General features: G+C 40.9%; 1 protein-coding gene across 2 annotated transcripts; it reads left to right on the top strand.

The window, feature by feature from the left end:
- Window positions 1-1042: 1042 nt before the first annotated feature.
- On the top strand, window positions 1043-16754 carry mmp16b (matrix metallopeptidase 16b (membrane-inserted)). Of its 2 annotated transcripts, XM_020591614.1 has the most exons (11): window positions 1043-1490; window positions 3466-3614; window positions 3843-3857; window positions 4125-4241; window positions 5382-5686; window positions 7834-7995; window positions 8713-8930; window positions 9047-9185; window positions 9761-9911; window positions 11928-12043; window positions 12557-16754. In XM_020591614.1, exons 1-11 carry the CDS (start codon window positions 1362-1364, stop codon window positions 12916-12918), a joined length of 1863 nt encoding a protein of 620 aa, XP_020447270.1. In that variant the 5' UTR covers window positions 1043-1361; the 3' UTR covers window positions 12919-16754. The 2 variants fall into 2 exon arrangements, with proteins under 2 accessions (XP_020447270.1, XP_020447271.1); XM_020591615.1 differs by lacking the exon at window positions 3843-3857 and having other exon boundaries at window positions 1045-1490.
- Window positions 16755-17296: the final 542 nt, after the last annotated feature.

The raw sequence follows: 17296 nt of genomic DNA, 5'->3' as shown, positions 1-17296 counted from the left end.
TCTTTCCAGGTGGGATGCCAGATTCAAAGTCAGGTGCCACTGCTGCTAGGAGTCTGCTGAGATGTCTCCTTTTTGCAGCGCCTTGACAGAAGACCACTGAATATATCCAGAAGATGTTGGGAGGCTTAAATCTTAACCAGGTATTTCAATTTTCATTGATGCCTCCCAACTAAGAACAGATAAATGGTCTGATAATGGAAGGATGGATAAAAATGTTCCTTTTTGATCCATTATTATTCCTGATATAGCTGGAACGTCACCACGAAAACACACAGAGTAGCCACAAATCACCCAAGTAACATAAAAAGCCTTTACAGATGTGGTATTGAGCTTTATCACGCTTTGACCTTTCTGCTTGTCATATTAAATCAATGTCAGATCAATTTCTCGGCTCATTAATTTATGTGGGGTGGATTCAGGTTTTAGTGTGTCCTGTTTTCTCAAGCAACTCGCTGGCGGCCACATTCCCCAATAAAACACTGCCATCTTGTGGCTTGTTTGCTTGAGGCAGGAGGTTGAATATCTGGGCCATAAAGAGCTGTGGTAGCTATAAATGTTTTAACAAGCTATCAGGTCGTCTGTTGTAAGTCTTCAGGCTAGAGATCAACAAAAGGAAAACACTGGGTGACATATTTTTAAGATAGGTGAGCATAATCAGCTGGTGTCCCGATGACCTGGTTGCGAGTATACAGGCTAAATGATGATTGGAAGACTGATTCGTTTGTCATATGCTGCCCAGGCTATATTTTGTTTATTTCAGCACTATAATTGAGTTTTGTCCGAGCACATTTGGCTTAACCTTATCAAAGCATCAGCAAAGGAATGTGGGTTACACATATTCTGCATCTAGGCCTTTGTGTACTATCATGCATTTAAGATCCCAATATGAGGCTGGACATGAGCGCTTCAAATTACACAGAGTCGTGGCCTTTGCGACGTAAAACTCAAACGTACAGGCAGTTCTGGAGAATGATATTTCATCTTTCATGCACTCAGTAGGGCAGCTCTCATGATTCTGCCAAGTAGCTGCGCTGTGTGAGAGAAATCAAAGCGCAGGCGTCGAGTCGGGAGGGAGCCTATCTTGCGCAGACTGGGTACTGTACATGGCCATTGATGCTGGTGGATAGATGGAGCCCCTGATGTAAATAAGAATGGCGAGGGCAACGGGTCTAACGTACCGTGTTATCTCTGCTTGACATCGGAACATTGTATGCTACCATCGGGATTGTAGAAAAAGCGAGTTCCTTTCTCGTTTTCTTCTGAATCTGCCTGGACAGCACGCCTGATGGTTTTTATTTGACACAAGAGCCAAAGCAGACGGGCGGCTTCTTCTAATAAACACTCGGGAAAAACAGGTCATTATGACCTTAGTATCCTCCAGTAAAAGAAAACCATCGGATTGCTTTTACGCGGCAGCATTCTGCTTGCATTTTTTAATTTGGATTTCGTGTGCCGTGTCCGGAGAGGAGGATCATCAGTTCAGCGTTGAGGTAAGATAAATGGCCTTCCCTCCCTGGTTATCATAAATGACCGTGCTCTATCCTCCCTATCATCTGTGTCAGCCTGAAAAACATAGGCTGTCTCCTGACTCTATCTATAGGCACAATTGCCATAAAGTAAAACACTGGAGACATTGTAAGCCTATCAGGACAGCTCACCACTGAAAGGCGAAAATATCGAGCAGTCCTCATTTGTAGGGCGCAATGAAACAGAAGGATGCTCATTTGAGGTTATTACACTGCGGTCCATGAGCTGAGGTGATCCAGCCCGATGATCCCAAATGTGCAATCCATATATGATTCCACTTAGAGAGGTCTATTTTAACAGAGATGCCCCACATCGTTATGTTTTCATCGCTAGGCATACAGGCCAACATAACGGCAGACATGCTTTGGCAGCTTCATAGTGTTGGAGGAGATTAAACATCCACAGACACAAGTTGCATAATAGGATTGGCTTTTTTGTACCTTATTAATTGATGTCATTTCCATTCTCACCACAGACTCCCCTCCCACCACTGTAGAAATTAAATGCTGAGTCTGACAGTCACACACACACACACACACACACACACACACACAACATCATCATTATTCAATTTTATGGCTCACTGAAATCTGCCCGATAGCTCACGGAGATCTGTGCCTTTAAACAAACAACACACACAGGAAACACACCCACAGGACAGAAGGGAGAGAAAGAATAAACAAGGCGTTAGCTCAGCAGAAAGGGGGATACAGGCAAAAGGGGGAGGGATGGACAGAGGAGACAACTAGTCACATTAGTTAGCTGGGGCATATCTCATATGCTGTGTAGTGATATCTGAGGCATGTGGTTGGTGTGTGGTCATGGCGGACAGTGTGGGCACCTCCTGGCCCTCAGCATTAGGCTTGAGTTTGGCAGTGACCCATGGATGGTGCTCAGTCTCACCTTTCTCCTCTGCATCAAGTCACACTCTCACTTTGTAGGGCAAGAGGAGGCAGGGCCGCAGTTCTGCACATGAACACGGACCAGCAGCTGCAGGACACCAACTCTGACTGAGGTCACTAGTGGGGATTCAAATGTGAATGTTGCTTTGATGCCCACAGCAAACATACAGACACATAAAACTAAATCACCACTGGGTCGACAATCTAAGAAAACGCGTGGCTGTTTTAATGTAAATTATAAGTATCTCATAAAAACACTGCATCCAGACTGTGATGTTAATATATGAATATAAGCACAGCAGCTCATTCTCAGTCCTTGTGATAATGAAAAATGATTGTAGCAGTGGTTAATCAGTTCACAGCCTCTTGCTAGAGGCAGAAGTAATGACTCACAGCTATATTCGTATTGATTTTTATTATTAGTAGAGGGAAGGAAGCAGGTTTATTGTTGGAGTCCTGCCAGTTACCCTACCACCACTTACTGGGAAACTGGGTAGGTTAGCTAAACAAACAGTTCAGTTCAGTTTCAGTTTTATTTGTGTAGCACCAAATCACAACAAAAGTTGTCTCAGGACACTTTACAGTCCTCAGTTAAGTGGTGCCATATCTCTGGTCTGCGTTTGTACTGGCCAGCCTCCCAGCATTATGTAAAGTTATTTAACAAAAGAGAGAATATGTTAAAATGGGTACATGTGAAACAAAATGATGGAAACCTACATATCTGCAGTTAATGGGAAGACATGGAGAGAATAGCCTTTCTTTCACTAGTCTTTCACTATTGATGTATTGTGCACAATGCTCAGAACCTTGTCGTCACTGATTAACTCGTTTATTATCTCAATAAACTTGGGCATCATGATTTCTTGGCAGAAAAATGCTGATGTAATTTTAGCCCAGCACCTGTTTTGTATGTCATCTCCCAGGCAATCCACATTTTGTTACTCCCGATTTCTCTCGACTCTGAGCTTTTTAATGAAAGGAAAGAGTCTAAAATAATAATAATAACCCAACTCTTTCTACTTCCTCACCCTCATAGGGATGGCTACAGAGGTATGGCTACCTTCCCCGCACAGAACCGGAAATGTCTGTCCTGCGCACAGTCCAAACCATGCATTCAGCCATTGCTGCCATGCAGCGGGTCTATGGTCTCAATGTCACAGGGACACTGGATGAGAAAACTAAGGAGTGAGTATCCACACACGCATGTGCTTGTACAAACACAAGCTGAGATGCACATAAACTTTATGGAAATTAATGGAAATGCTCCATTCGTTCATTTAAATATCAACATTTCAATGAATTAGTGAATGACAGAAATAGAGATGTTCATTTCACCCCCATCACTTCGCCTGAAACAACCTCAGGTCAAGGTTTTAACCCTTTTCCTTCTTCTCATTTTGCATGATGATGCAGTGATATCACACTGAGGTGAGAATTCATGTGTTCTTGTGTGTTTTTGTACCTGAGATATTCTGGGGTATGAATGAGAACCATGAAACACTGATTTCCTCTCAGCTCTCATTGAGGGTTTGATACTACTCATCATACAGTATGTATTGATGGCTGTAGTTTGGAGTAGATCAGTGGTATTTTGCACAACATTCCCTTATTTTGCTGCTGTGTTTAACTGGCACCTGTCAGGAAGAGAACCACTGAGTTCTCTTCTCTTCTCTTCTTATCTTGTTCCTCTTTAAGTTGGATGCAAAAGCCTCGCTGTGGAGTTCCGGACAAAGTTAAAAGTGCTTCTAGGTCACGGACAAAGAGATACGCGCTGACTGGCCAGAAGTGGCAGCGTACACACATCACCTACAGGTGAGAGACAGTTGTCATAGTGACCATTCAGTTCAGCAGCGTTCACTGTAGAGTTCAGATGTGCCAGTGTTAATTTTCTCAGCTCTCTTTCTCTCTTTTCCTTGCTTCTCTTTAACCACCAGGGATCACACGCTCTTTGTTGTCATAGAGACTGTGCAAATACTGTACGTCACATATGAGTAGGCACACAAAAATATAGTCACAGTCACACATTCAGAAACACATAGATTAACACATACATTTGCCCATGTGCGCTGTGAGTATGTTTACTTTCCAGTGTATAAATAGCTTGTTGTCAAAATGAAATATTGGATCTGGCTCTTTTTTTTAAATACTCTATCATTTTATTTTTCCTTTTCATTAAACGAAGTAAACTAATTTCTCTAAGCGGCACGAAGAGTGAAGGCTTTCCTCTCTCTCATATAAACCTGTTTCAAAAAACCTGAGTGTAAATTGTCTGTAATCTCAGCAGAAATATTCTTTCTCTCATCTTATCTCACCTGATTAAGCTCTAGATTTTAATAGGCTCTGAGGAGAACTGATAAACGTGTCTCTGGCGCAACTGCAAATTGACAGGTTACAGCAATAATAGACGATAACACTGTCAATTTATTCAAATCCTTCCTTCCTCCCTGAATTTGAATTGATGAGCCACCTCTCCTAATGGAATGTCAATCAGTGCTGAGCCGGTGCTGCTGCTGCTGACTGCACTTTATTCAGGAAAATGAGTGGAGAGAGAGAGTGAGGGAGAAGATTTCCCATTCCTCTCTGCCTGCCAGGGACTGATAACGACTCCTGTGTTAAAAGTTCAGTGAAAGCTGCCAGGCTTGAAATAGTTGTGTCAAGTGCAACTTTTTTTTTTTCCTGAGTGTCTCCTCATTTTGAAAAATAAAAATGTTCACTTGAAATGAATAGGATAACAAGGCATGGGGTTAATGTGGTCTGTAATTTAACTTCTCCTGAATGTTTTATTCCCTGTAGTTTCCACTAGCTGTGTGATTGCTGCACCAGTTACATTCATGTGTTTTACTTTTACAACCAATTTGGAAAGAACAGCAGTGCTGTTAGCATTTTCCTAGCCTGATAGCCTCCAACTCTGAACAACATTTTCAGCTGGTGCACTTGTTTCTCCGCCCACAGTATAAAAAATGTCACACCTAAGGTGGGTGCCCGGGAAACCCACGATGCCATCCGGCGGGCGTTTGACGTATGGCAGGGTGTGACTCCTCTGCGCTTTGAGGCCGTTCCATACAGCGCCCTGGAGACTGGCAGGCGTGACGTGGACATCACCATCATCTTCGCTTCAGGATTTCACGGTGACAGCTCACCCTTCGATGGGGAGGGAGGATTCCTTGCCCACGCCTATTTCCCTGGCCCAGGGATAGGAGGGGACACACACTTTGACTCAGATGAGCCCTGGACCCTGGGGAATCCCAACCATGATGGTAAGCAGAGGAGAAAACAGCTGTAAACCCTATGTCGAGACAGAGGCGGTGTTGGTAATAAGGATGATAAGGAGTAAGACAAGAGGATGAAGAGCAAATAAGGAGAGAGTAAAGCAAAAGTAAGGAAAAGAAACTATTAAAGGAAGTGATTAAGATTAGGAAAAAGAAAAGGACAGATAAAAAATGGGTTGCTGAAAGTTGACAGGGAGGTAAATAAATAAAGGCTGTGGAAAGAATTGAGGAAAGCATAGAGAAGGAGAAAAAGCAATTAAAAAAGATAAGGACAGATGGAAAACATATAATGGAAATATAGATGGCTATGCAGGAGGGCAATATGTAAGAGCACAGTATCACAGGGCAGGGTATGAGTAATGGTTAACTGAAAACAAAGAATGCAAAGATGCCTTTGATCGAACTGTGATCTGTAAGACGCATCAGCCTATCTGTCAGGATTTTGATGTTTTCTCCTGCATAATAAACTCTTCAGGTGACAGGTGAGAGAGCCCTGCTATTTTAAGGCACTGGTTGCTGGCACATGATTTTGGCCATTCTGTTTTTAGTTAATTTGATGTATGCTTCAAATAAAGTCTACATAAAAGTAGCAGATAAACAGCGATACAATAACTTGAACAGCATTTTAAGGTCATGTTATGTTATGTTAGATTTGGTTATTATAAGCTTATTAAGGTTATTATAAGCTATATTATGAAGTCTGGTCAGGTGAGGTCATGTTATGTTATGTTAGATTTGGTTATTATAAGCTTATTAAGGTTATTATAAGCTATATTATGATGTCTGGTCAGGTGAGGTCATGTTATGTTATGCATCCTGCCAGTGTGTTTTCTGGCAGAGTGCAGCAGCTCAGAGCGATGCCTTCATTAGCCATGCAACCAAACACACTTAAATTACCCTACCTATAGGGTGCCAGGCTTCTCAGAGCAGCAGTGTGGGGGTGGGGGTCTGTTTCCCTCCCATCAGCTCCTCTCCATCTCTCACTTTTTGTTCTTATACTCCAGTGGTAATTGTCAGAGTCCCAAGTCAGATTCATGCTCACCCTTGCGCAGTGTCCCGTGGTTCTGTGGTGTGCTGAGGCTGATTCTGAAATGCTGCCTCAGCTTACAAGTCTGGAAAGCTGGAAAATCTGCAGTCTTTAATGGGCTTTCACAGCGGTGTAATTGTACATTAAATGCTGCATGTTGACCTGTGCTCTAATGGCAGCTCCGGCTTGTCTCCTTATGGGATATGTTTGGTCAGGTGGAAGAGGCTGGTTGTGTGACATAAATAGGGGAGGGGAAGGTGTAACCTTTTAGCTGCTGACTGAGGGTCAGTGGCTGTTCTTTGCAATGCTGCTGGCAGGAGTGGGTATCATATTTTAAAGGGCAACAATCTCCTAGGGAGATTCAGTCACAAGCTATACACAAATGGTGTACTTCTTTCTAAATCAGGTTGACACTGAACTGAGCATTGTCTATAGACACTGACCAGGACATACATACAAAAACTAGACTCTCTGTGGTTCACATGTGGCTGATCTTCTCCTATGGAACAAAAGAGACAAAGTGCTCATGTTTAATGCTTTACCTCCAGTAACCTTTACCTTCACTATACAGTACTGCAGCACATTAGCTCAATGGAAGTTGCATTATTTGCATAGGGCTGCAAATAATGATTATTTTTGTTGTTGAGTAGTTAACTGATTATTTGTCAGTTATGTGTTTTATCTGTTTAAAAAAAATGAGTACAAAGTAATGTTTTACATTTTCTCAGGGTTGTCCAATGTCCAAACAAAAATCCAAATCCCAAACATGTTCAGTTTACAATGACATAAATTGAGAAGAATAAGTTAGTTCTCACATGTAAGATCCAAGCTAATGTCTGACATGTTCTTCTTTAATGGCTACAGTAATAACTGTTGTTGGTGATTTATTTTCTGATGACTGACAAATCAAATAGTCACTAAAGATTATAGTGTACAGAGTTCATAGATAAAGCAAAACGGTAGCTATACAGGTACCCATGATCATGAGTGTATCTGTTTTCTACTGATTTATCATAATTATAGCTGCGTTCATTCTTCTCCACCTTCTGTATGTACTGTATATGTCGTACGTAGCATTCTCAATGCAGTTGTCCTCGTCCCTGTCCAGGAAATGACCTGTTCTTGGTTGCGGTTCATGAGCTGGGCCATGCTCTCGGTCTGGAGCACTCCAACGACCCCACTGCTATCATGGCTCCTTTCTACCAGTACATGGACACAGAGAACTTCAAACTACCTCACGATGACTTACAGGGCATCCAGAAAATCTACGGTAACCCTCTACTTCATACATTAGTCTCTTTCTTTTGTCTGTATATGACAGATGATGAAAGATAGACTAAATTCCACTAGTGAAAAACTAATGGTAAAGATAATAATAATAATAATAATCTTTATTTATACTGCACTTTCCAGCTCAAGAGCACAAAGTGCTACAGCAATAAAAACATAGTAATACAATATCAGTTAAGAACACTCATAAACAGACAGAAGCCAAATAGATATCCAGCGTCTGATATAGGCCAACTCCCACCCAGCCGGGGGGTTAACCGTGGTGGCCTAGAGGAGCAATACACACACTAATATATTAAAACTAGTTAAGAAATAAATTATTAAAGGTGACGAAAAGATGACTGTTCCAACACTGCACTGAAGTTGTATCACAATGAAATATTAATAATGAACATCTGAAGTAACCCAGGCACTATTACAAATACTGATGCATCACTCATATTGGCTTGAATGCCAGTAAGCAGCATCTGTCAGCTGTTAAATAGACCAGTCAGCAGGCATTTTCAAAGCAAATTGAGTCAGCGAACAGAGCTCCTAAGAGGCCAAATCATCTGTGCCAAAATTAAAGGTGTATTGGTCAAAACACTTTAAACATATTTAATAGCTCTCTGGGGACAATCAAAAAATAGTTAACTTTACTGAGAAACAGGGTCTATATAGACAGAGGATGGAACACCTTCTGTTTTGGTCTTTCCAGGTCCACCAGATAGAGCCCCGCAGCCTACCAGGCCCCCGCCCACGGCCCCTCCTCCTCGATTTCATCCTCCCTCGGACCCCCGCAAGCATGACCGACATGCCAGACCCCACCGCCCCCCACAGGGGGCCAAGCCCTCCAACCCTAACTCTAAACCTAACATCTGTGATGGAGGCTTCAACACTCTGGCCATCCTACGACAGGAGCTTTTTGTGTTCAAGGTAGAACAGGTCATCAGCAGGAGTAAACATAACTGCAGCTGTTAGAGTAGTTTGGGATGATGATGATGATGATGGCGATGGGAGTGATCATGATTCTGCATTATCTATTTCTATAGGACCAGTGGTTCTGGAGGGTACGGGACAACTCAGTAGTCCCCGGCTACCCCATGCAGATCAGCTACTTCTGGAAAGGCTTGCCTCCCAAAATCGATGCTGTCTATGAAAATAGTGAAGGGAAATTTGTCTTTTTCAAAGGTATTAAACAAGTCAATTTCCTATCTTGGATTATTTTTTTAATGTTTTAAAAATACTGTGCAGTAACAGGATGGGAACACGTCCGGTACGACCATGCGTCCATCAGGCAGATTAACATGACATCTGTCACCCAGTGGGATCAGGGTGCCTCATGCTTTATTTATTCACTCAGGGAGATTTAACTGTGTGTGTACGTGTTTGTGTGTCTTTGTGAGTGTGTAGTGCTAGCACACACACCGATGCAGCTCCCCCCTTTCTGCCGGAGGCGCTTATAGTACGATCAAACTGAATTAAATGCAACAATAGCTTCAATAAAGCTCAAAACAACAAGTCGTGGTGGAGTTGCCTTCGGAGCATCTCACGGTTTATTGTATGATAGATAACGCTGCATTTCTGCTGTGCAGAAATTTTGTGAACGTGGTGATACTTCTGACCTTTGAAATCACGTGAATAGAAATAAAAAGACTTGCAGGCAAATGAGCTGATATTCTGTTTGGTCTTGTGCGATTTTTGAGATCATGTTTCTGATCATGTATTTGTCCCAAAGCCTCCTAATGTTTTTGTGCGTATTTTAGGAAACCGTTTCTGGGTGTTCAAGGACACAACTCTCCAGCCTTCATACCCTCAGGACATCTCGCTGTTCGGGAGCGGCATGCCCACTCAGAGTATTGAGACAGCTGTCTGGTGGGAGGATGTCGCCAAAACCTACTTCTTTAAAGGAGACAGGTCTGTGTGGAGTGATTATACTGTCATGAAGTTAAGCAATCTGGGAGAACTGGAATCTCTCAGAGCAAAAAATAAGTGCTGTGAAGACAATAGGTGACTGAAATCTCCTTAAATCTCTTTTGTTTATGTCAGGAAAATTACTACATGTTACTAAGTAGCACATGCAATCATCGTTGTCATTTGGTTTTTATAAGTGTAAAACAATATGTTGAGGAGTGGATTTTACAAACAAAAGGAAAAAAGAGAAGCACCTTCCCTTCTGTTCCTCTTTATTGATGCAATATTTGTCTGTGTTTGGAACATTTAATGAGTTTTGAGACTGCTTCCATGAGTTGTTAAATAATTTTGCAGGTTTGTTGATCAATGCATCTTTGATTTTGGCATTTGGCATCCTTGAAGCTCTGCAAGCTGCCTCATGTTGCTTTGAGACCGCTGATTGCCTCTTTAATAGCAAACAAATACTGGTTATTGGTATCCACCCTGCTATGACTTAGCGTAAGCAACATTTGTAATGGTAATTGCATTACTTCAGGGTAGCAGGGAGTTTAGTGTTTTTCTTTAAAACAAAAATACATACATAATGTCGTGTAACTGTTTGGATTTTTCCAGATTTGTAGTTAGTTACCTGTACTGCACTGGAAGTAATGTGAAACCAGGGATTCATTCCAAAATAACCACATCAGAGAATCTGTTGTTTATCTATGTGCGTTGCAAAGGTCTTAAAGTTTAAGTGTATGCCAGTGTGACTCACATGTTTGTGCAGCTGTCATGATAAATCATATCATAACAGGTCTGGAGACCCTGTGGTGAGAGCTGACAAAATGCTTTGTCATGATACTGTCATCCCTCAACCTGCTGCTGCACATCATGACAAACAGGACGTTCTGTCCATCCTCGCAAACATGATTTTATCTTCCTGTCTCTGTGTGACAGTGTGGTGCTTGTTCTCATTTAAAGAAATGACACTGTGTTGCAAGAGTTGTGCGTGTGAGAAGCAGATCAATCACAAGAACCGCCGAAGCAAATCTGCATGACAGATAAATGCAATGTAATACGGATGACAGACTGACCGTGTTCTCTGAATTAAATCATCACATGATCACACTGAGAGGGCAGATTGTTATTTTAAGTCTCAAATTACAAACAGCAGAGTTTGTAATAGTCCAGGGCAGTGCCAGAATTTGGCTACCATTATATTAAGCTACCGCATACAGCTTTGATGTTGCCAAGTTGAGCTTTAACATTTACTTCTTTGGTTCTTGAATACCTGTTTGGCTGGTGAAGTAGCTCCGTTTGTCTCAGGGAGTTAAGAAAACAAACACTGAGCCAATCTTTCAAGATGATTTTGGTGCTGCTGGTAGTTGACAGGGATAGGACAGGGGCGTTAAAATCACCTTTGTGTAGAAGCATTAGTGTAATGTTTTGTTGCTACTGGATTTGGTAATGGCGATGTCCAGTTGCACCACTTTCTGTGTGTATGTATGTGTTTATTGCTCAATTTCCTCCTACAGGTATCAAGGGATTAAAGGATAAGGCTGACCATGTTCTGTATTAATAGTATTTTCAGCAATCTCCATACAGAGACTAAAACATTCAATGAACTGCCTCTACTCACAGCTAATGTCTGTCAGCTGTCAGGCCTGGATTAGCTTGGTGGTCTATGCGATGGATCTTCGTTGTTTAAAAATGATTAAGCCACATCAGGGAAACACTTCACTGGCTGACACGTTTTTCATTACGAAACCCCAAACCAGACTATGCTGCCCTAGAGGCTTCATGCAGCCATAATTTCCTGAAGTTTGCTAATAAAGAAATATGTCACCCAGTGCAGGGGCGTGTTTCCTAGATGTGTTTTTCATCCTTTCTGAACAACAACAGAGGCCTATGGCACAGATGAAGAAGCTGCTCCAGGACTCACACACTCACGGACAATAACCTTGAGTACAGAAAATGACCAACCTTATGCTTTATGTACATGACTTGGAAACCTTTTCATTTCTTTCTGTCTTGTTGTAGATACTGGAGGTACAATGAGGACATGAGGACCATGGACCCAGGTTATCCCAAACCCATTACTATCTGGAAGGGCATCCCTGATTCTCCACAGGGAGCTTTTGTGGATAAAGCCAATGGTATGACAGTTTCACCGACTGTAAATCCAGGCGTTTTACACGCTAGCATCATATTAACATCGTTTGTGAGAAACAGTGACATGTATAAAAGATCGATCTCAGTTCTAGATCAACACCTTCAAATAAATAGACCTAGTTTCTATTTACATGTAGTTGTCTCCTATTATTTTAGCACTGAATATAACCAAATAGTATTAAAATAGGAAGTTGAAGAAAAGCATTTTTCCCCAATGTTTACTCCAACTTTATGGTTTCATTTTTTGGTTTTCTGGAATAAATGTCTAAACCAGTGTGCATCTTTTTTATAATGCAGTAATTTGAAGTCAGGGCACCTGCACACCTGCTTCACAGCAGGTGCAAGAAACGGGTAGTAAATAATGTAAAACAGAAGCCTCATCCATTGATATATATTTGATGGCTCTACTGCACTATAAAGTGTCACAGGTGACTAAAGAATACCTGTTGTGTCTTTGTTTGTAAAATTGTGAATTGAAATAAAATCCTTCTGTCCAGGTTTTACCTACTTTTACAAGGGAAAGGAGTACTGGAAATTCAACAACCAGCTGCTTCGCGTAGAGCCCGGTTACCCAAGATCCATCCTGAGGGACTTCATGGGCTGTGACGGCCTCCCTGCAGACCCCGACTGGGACTGGAACCCCCCAGTGGCGGAGGAGCGCCAATATGACAATGGCGACGCGGACGTTGTCATCAAACTGGATAGCTCTGGTGGCACGGAAAAAGCAGTGGCCATTGCTATCCCCTGTGTCCTGGCGCTGTGCATGATGGTCCTCCTCTACACCGTTTTCCAGTTCAGGAGGAAGAGCACGCAGCGCCACATACTGTACTGCAAGCGCTCCATGCAGGAGTGGGTGTGAGGGGTTGCTACTGCACTGTATAGAGAGGAGTGTGAAGCTCAGATAAGGTCTAGTTATTGCTTGAAGCCCTAAGTACAGTAATTGGAAGCACTGTAAAGGGTGCAGTACATAAGGATTGCCATGTTGGCAGATTTTAAAACTGCTCGAACCCCTAATGTGCAAGCTGCAAGAAAGCAAAATGATCAGCAGAACTCAACCGAGGACAGTGAGGCAGCCACATCTCCTATGTCCAACTGATATGTATGTATCTGCTTAGACTTTTTTTCTGTATCTTGGAACGAACTCAATTAAGTGAGACAGAGTTAAGCTACTGTACTGTAAGTGGGACCTTTGTCTATCCTTGTCCTTGCACGCCGCTTAAAAAGCCCCTAGCAACTAACTTCAGTGGACAAATTAGATATAGGCTTCTACTTTACTTTAATTTCTTAATTAAATTGCCCTGAGCTGTGCTTTCTTTTTTCTTTTTTTCTTTCTTTCTTTCTTTTGGGGTCTCTGTAAACGATTATTCATTGTGTGGAGGACTGATATACGAACCAAATATGACCTTTTCTTCCAAAGAGGATTACTGCTTGATGTTGTTTTTAATGGGATATTTTTCCTCCATAGATCAAACATTGTGGCATCATACTCAGATTTTCTTTTGCCATTTCTATTCATATCCACCCGTCTGCTCTGTAATCTGTGGGGATAGCAAGCAGCCGTTAGTAAGAGCTCAGAACTCAAGACTGTTGTGGCAGTCTGTCTCCAAAACAGGGGCCAAAAATCTCTCTGCAATATTTATGAGACTGCCTTAATCACAGATAGCTTAAACTCACTTCTCTTTCTCTCTCTGTTTCTCTGGTAGCTGGTTATAGATTAACACAGCAGGAACACAAACAGTGTATGAAGCCATTAATTACTGCCCATAATGCTATTCCAAAATGAGTAGGTCAGGACAGTTTGATCACAATGCATTCATTGCGCTTGAAAATGTGTTAAGCTGTACTAAAAGATTTCGACTTGATGATAGTAAATAATATCAGCTATCATTTTGCCTCACCAGAGGGTATGAGAGACAAAGGAAAGGCTAGTTGTGTGTGTGCATGTGTGTGTGTCTGTGTGTGAAAGAGTAATTACCCACATTATACTGTATATGTACCATACTGTGGTGTCAGTTATTGAACAGCTAACATCCCGCTTCCCTTATTTAGACACTAACACTCCAAACACGTTTTAAACTGCTTTACTAATCCATACATTTTTTTCAACTTTTATACAAGATTTGTAAGTTTACGTAATATTTCCCACAGGACAGAACACGGACAAGAAAGAGAAAAGAGAAAGGATGAAGGAAAGCTGCAATTTTAAAATGATAACGTATACAGTATTTCTAAATAAACAAAAATCATCTCTGCTTCTCTGATTAACCAGGTACACCAACATTGTGTTAGTGGCCACTGCCCAGATTGCTTCATCAAGTTGTACTAATAGTTTTTGAGGAAATGCAAAGTGAAGCTGTTGTAAAAAAAAAAAAAAAAAGAAAGAAAGAAAATACACCCTAACAATAAATAAATAAAAAAGCTTATCTGAATTATGGATGTCAGAAAAGAAGCTGAACTGGTTTTGGCTGTGTGTTAACAATAATAATGTAAGCAGGTTATTTTATGCACTGAAACTCTAATTAAACATCAGACTAAAAACTACACTTTTGTTAAATTAACAAACTACTAATGCATTTTTATAGAACTACTCTAACATTGTTGGAATTAACAGGCATATTAGAAAACCAAAACCAGCTAAATTAAGTTAGATGGTCAATATTTCACATATATATCATGATCTGTGGTGTTACACATGCAGCATAAATGTCTCAAAACTTTAATCAGGTAAGTATGAAAAACAAATGATAAAGCATTTAAAACAGTATGAAGATGGAGCTCAGCTGAGCAGAAGCTTGTTCTCTCCCCCATGTGTTGCATTATAAATGCAATAAACAACCTGGATCCTAATGAAACAAGCAGTCTTGCCTTTGGCCAGCTGCCCTAAATGTAACAATGCGGTTGTGTGGTGTAGCGTTTCTCTGAATTTGCCAGATGACCTGTTTGTGAGGACTCATGGTGTGATTTCAAATATTTATGCTCCTTGTTTTGTTACTCTTTCACTTGAAATGATCATTGACGTCAACTGTACAGGATATCTGACATAATCTTTTGTTGATGTCAAGGCATTTTATAACATATCACAGAAGGAATTTGAGATTTTAAATTGTAAGTACCTTTGAATTATCTAAAGGGTCTGTGGACTGCACCAGAGTCAATGGGCTGAACCTTAATTATTTGTGGTTTTATCTCATTATCATTTGTAAGGGATAAAAACTTAACAATGCATGCCGTTGTTAAACTAAGATGTCATGCTTTCACAGTTGTTGACCATGGATCATTGGGACGCTTGTACTATTCAGTCTTGAAATGACTGATCAGAACTGCAGATTTCTGTTGGATGCATTGACAGATTGCAAACTGTCATCTTTTACAAACTATGTGAAATAACTAGCTTCCAGTCTGTCCTCCATGTTTCGATCTTCAGGTGATTGCCAAAGTGATGAAAGAAAATGTATGCATTTCAAAGAAAGGAACATCCTTCCTTTCCTCGAGCAGTGCTGAACTGTGGTGCATATCCGTCCATGTTGATCCATGACCATTGTAATTTAAGGTGAAAGCAAAAACCTTTGGCTCAGTGTTGTGTGTGATGTCTTATCACTTTGTGTGTTTGTGGTGAGGATCTGATGGCACCAGTGAGTATGAATTAATGACAACCAGTGAGGCGAGGGGGTACTGCATTTATTGCCGTATTTATTCCTCTGTGCTCAGCACCTCAAATCCTGCATTGTACTGAAGGCAAGAAGCTGTCAATAAAATGGGTCTGAAATGCAATTATTATTTTTTCTCGTCTCACTGTTACCAAGTAATCCTCATCCTTCTGTTACTGCCTCAACAAACAATTCACCAATAGTGAATATTTATCCATCTCCGAGAAGTAAATCACAGATGTTGAAGGTTACACATTTACATTGGACCTGACCTTTAAGATGTGGCATGAGTGAAAGCGGGAAGTCTGATTTTTCTGACCTGTACCTGCTTATCTCTTGACTCTTGAGTGCTTTTTTTAATGTCTGCCTTTGACACGTAATGCTAAAAATTAGGGCTAATTTGGAGTGTCATTAAAGGAAGTAGATGGAGCTGATTAGACGGCAGTCAATACAGCAAAGACACAAAGATGCGGAAGAGACGAGGAGCATTTTTGCAATGAATGCAGTCAAGAACAGATATTCTACATGCGGTATATACTACAAAGCATATGATAAGTAAACATACTATGTACATAATCTGTGTTCATTGTCTGCTTGGGAGAGTTTTGTTTTTAATCAGTCCATTCCATGAATTAAAAAAGAGTTGTATGTTGTAAATAAAACAAGTGCATAAAGAGCGTGTCCTGTATCATGCTGTCACACACAGACATTCAAAAGCTGTATAGTACATCACCCAAATCAAAGTGACAGCTTAAAGATATACTACTAAAGGCTGGTTTCTTTAGGAAACTTGGGGTATTTCTTGCTGTTTATATGACTGGTGCTTTCAGAGGCCCCTGGAGCTCAACTTTGTCATAATGTATAGTTACAAGGAAATTCTGAGCTGCTGGGTTGTGAGTCCACATGAAGTGGATGTCCACATTTAGTAGTGACTCATTCTCATATATTATTATTGGCTTGGATTGTGTGAGGCCATCCAGGTGGGTGAAAGAAAATCAGAAATCCTGTTTTTTGTTTGTTTGTTTTGCTTATCAGTGATTTGTAAATGATTAACCACAACTCACAATAAATGAATTAAAAAAATTAGACCCTGTTTTTGCAGTGTACAACAAAACTAAGGCCATATCTGTGCAATATAGCACTAAAATGATGATTCAAAAGTGTACCATCTTACAGTAATTGTGCTAAGTTTATGTGTAAGGTATTTGATGTTATGTATATTAAAAAATGGTGAGGTAGACTTATATTAATTATAATAATCAATAATAATATTGAGGAAAAACTCAACAAATCCCCCTTGAGCAGCTACAGTGGGAAGGGGAAACTCTCTTTAACTGAAGAAACCTCCGACAGGGCGGCCTTCTGCCTCGACAGGTTGGGGTGAGAGGAGAGAGAAAAAAAAAGCAACAAAACACAACCAAGACAACAACAAGTTGTGTTGTGTTTGTGTTGTTTTTCCTTTTCACAAGTTCACAGGCAGTAAAAGTATGAGGAGAAAGGTACAAATGCTCCCCCTCTGACTGCATAAAACTGGAACTGAAATGTTATGTTAATCACATTTTCCAGTCATCTTTGGTAACACATGCCTCT

The sequence above is a fragment of the Monopterus albus genome, unplaced genomic scaffold (assembly GCF_001952655.1).
Source record: "Monopterus albus unplaced genomic scaffold, M_albus_1.0 scaffold14.1, whole genome shotgun sequence".
In the NCBI taxonomy this organism is placed as follows: domain Eukaryota; kingdom Metazoa; phylum Chordata; class Actinopteri; order Synbranchiformes; family Synbranchidae; genus Monopterus; species Monopterus albus.
Note: the sequence above shows the minus strand (reverse complement) of the source record. Positions and strands in the feature narration are given on the sequence as shown.

Coding starts and splice junctions, on each gene's coding strand:
- mmp16b (XM_020591614.1), top strand. CDS start 1,362: ATGACCTTAGTATCCTCCAGTAAAAGAAAACCATCGGATTGCTTTTAC. Junction 4,242..5,381: donor CGTACACACATCACCTACAG/GTGAGAGACAGT, acceptor CTCCGCCCACAG/TATAAAAAATGTCACACCTA. Junction 9,186..9,760: donor GAAATTTGTCTTTTTCAAAG/GTATTAAACAAG, acceptor TGCGTATTTTAG/GAAACCGTTTCTGGGTGTTC.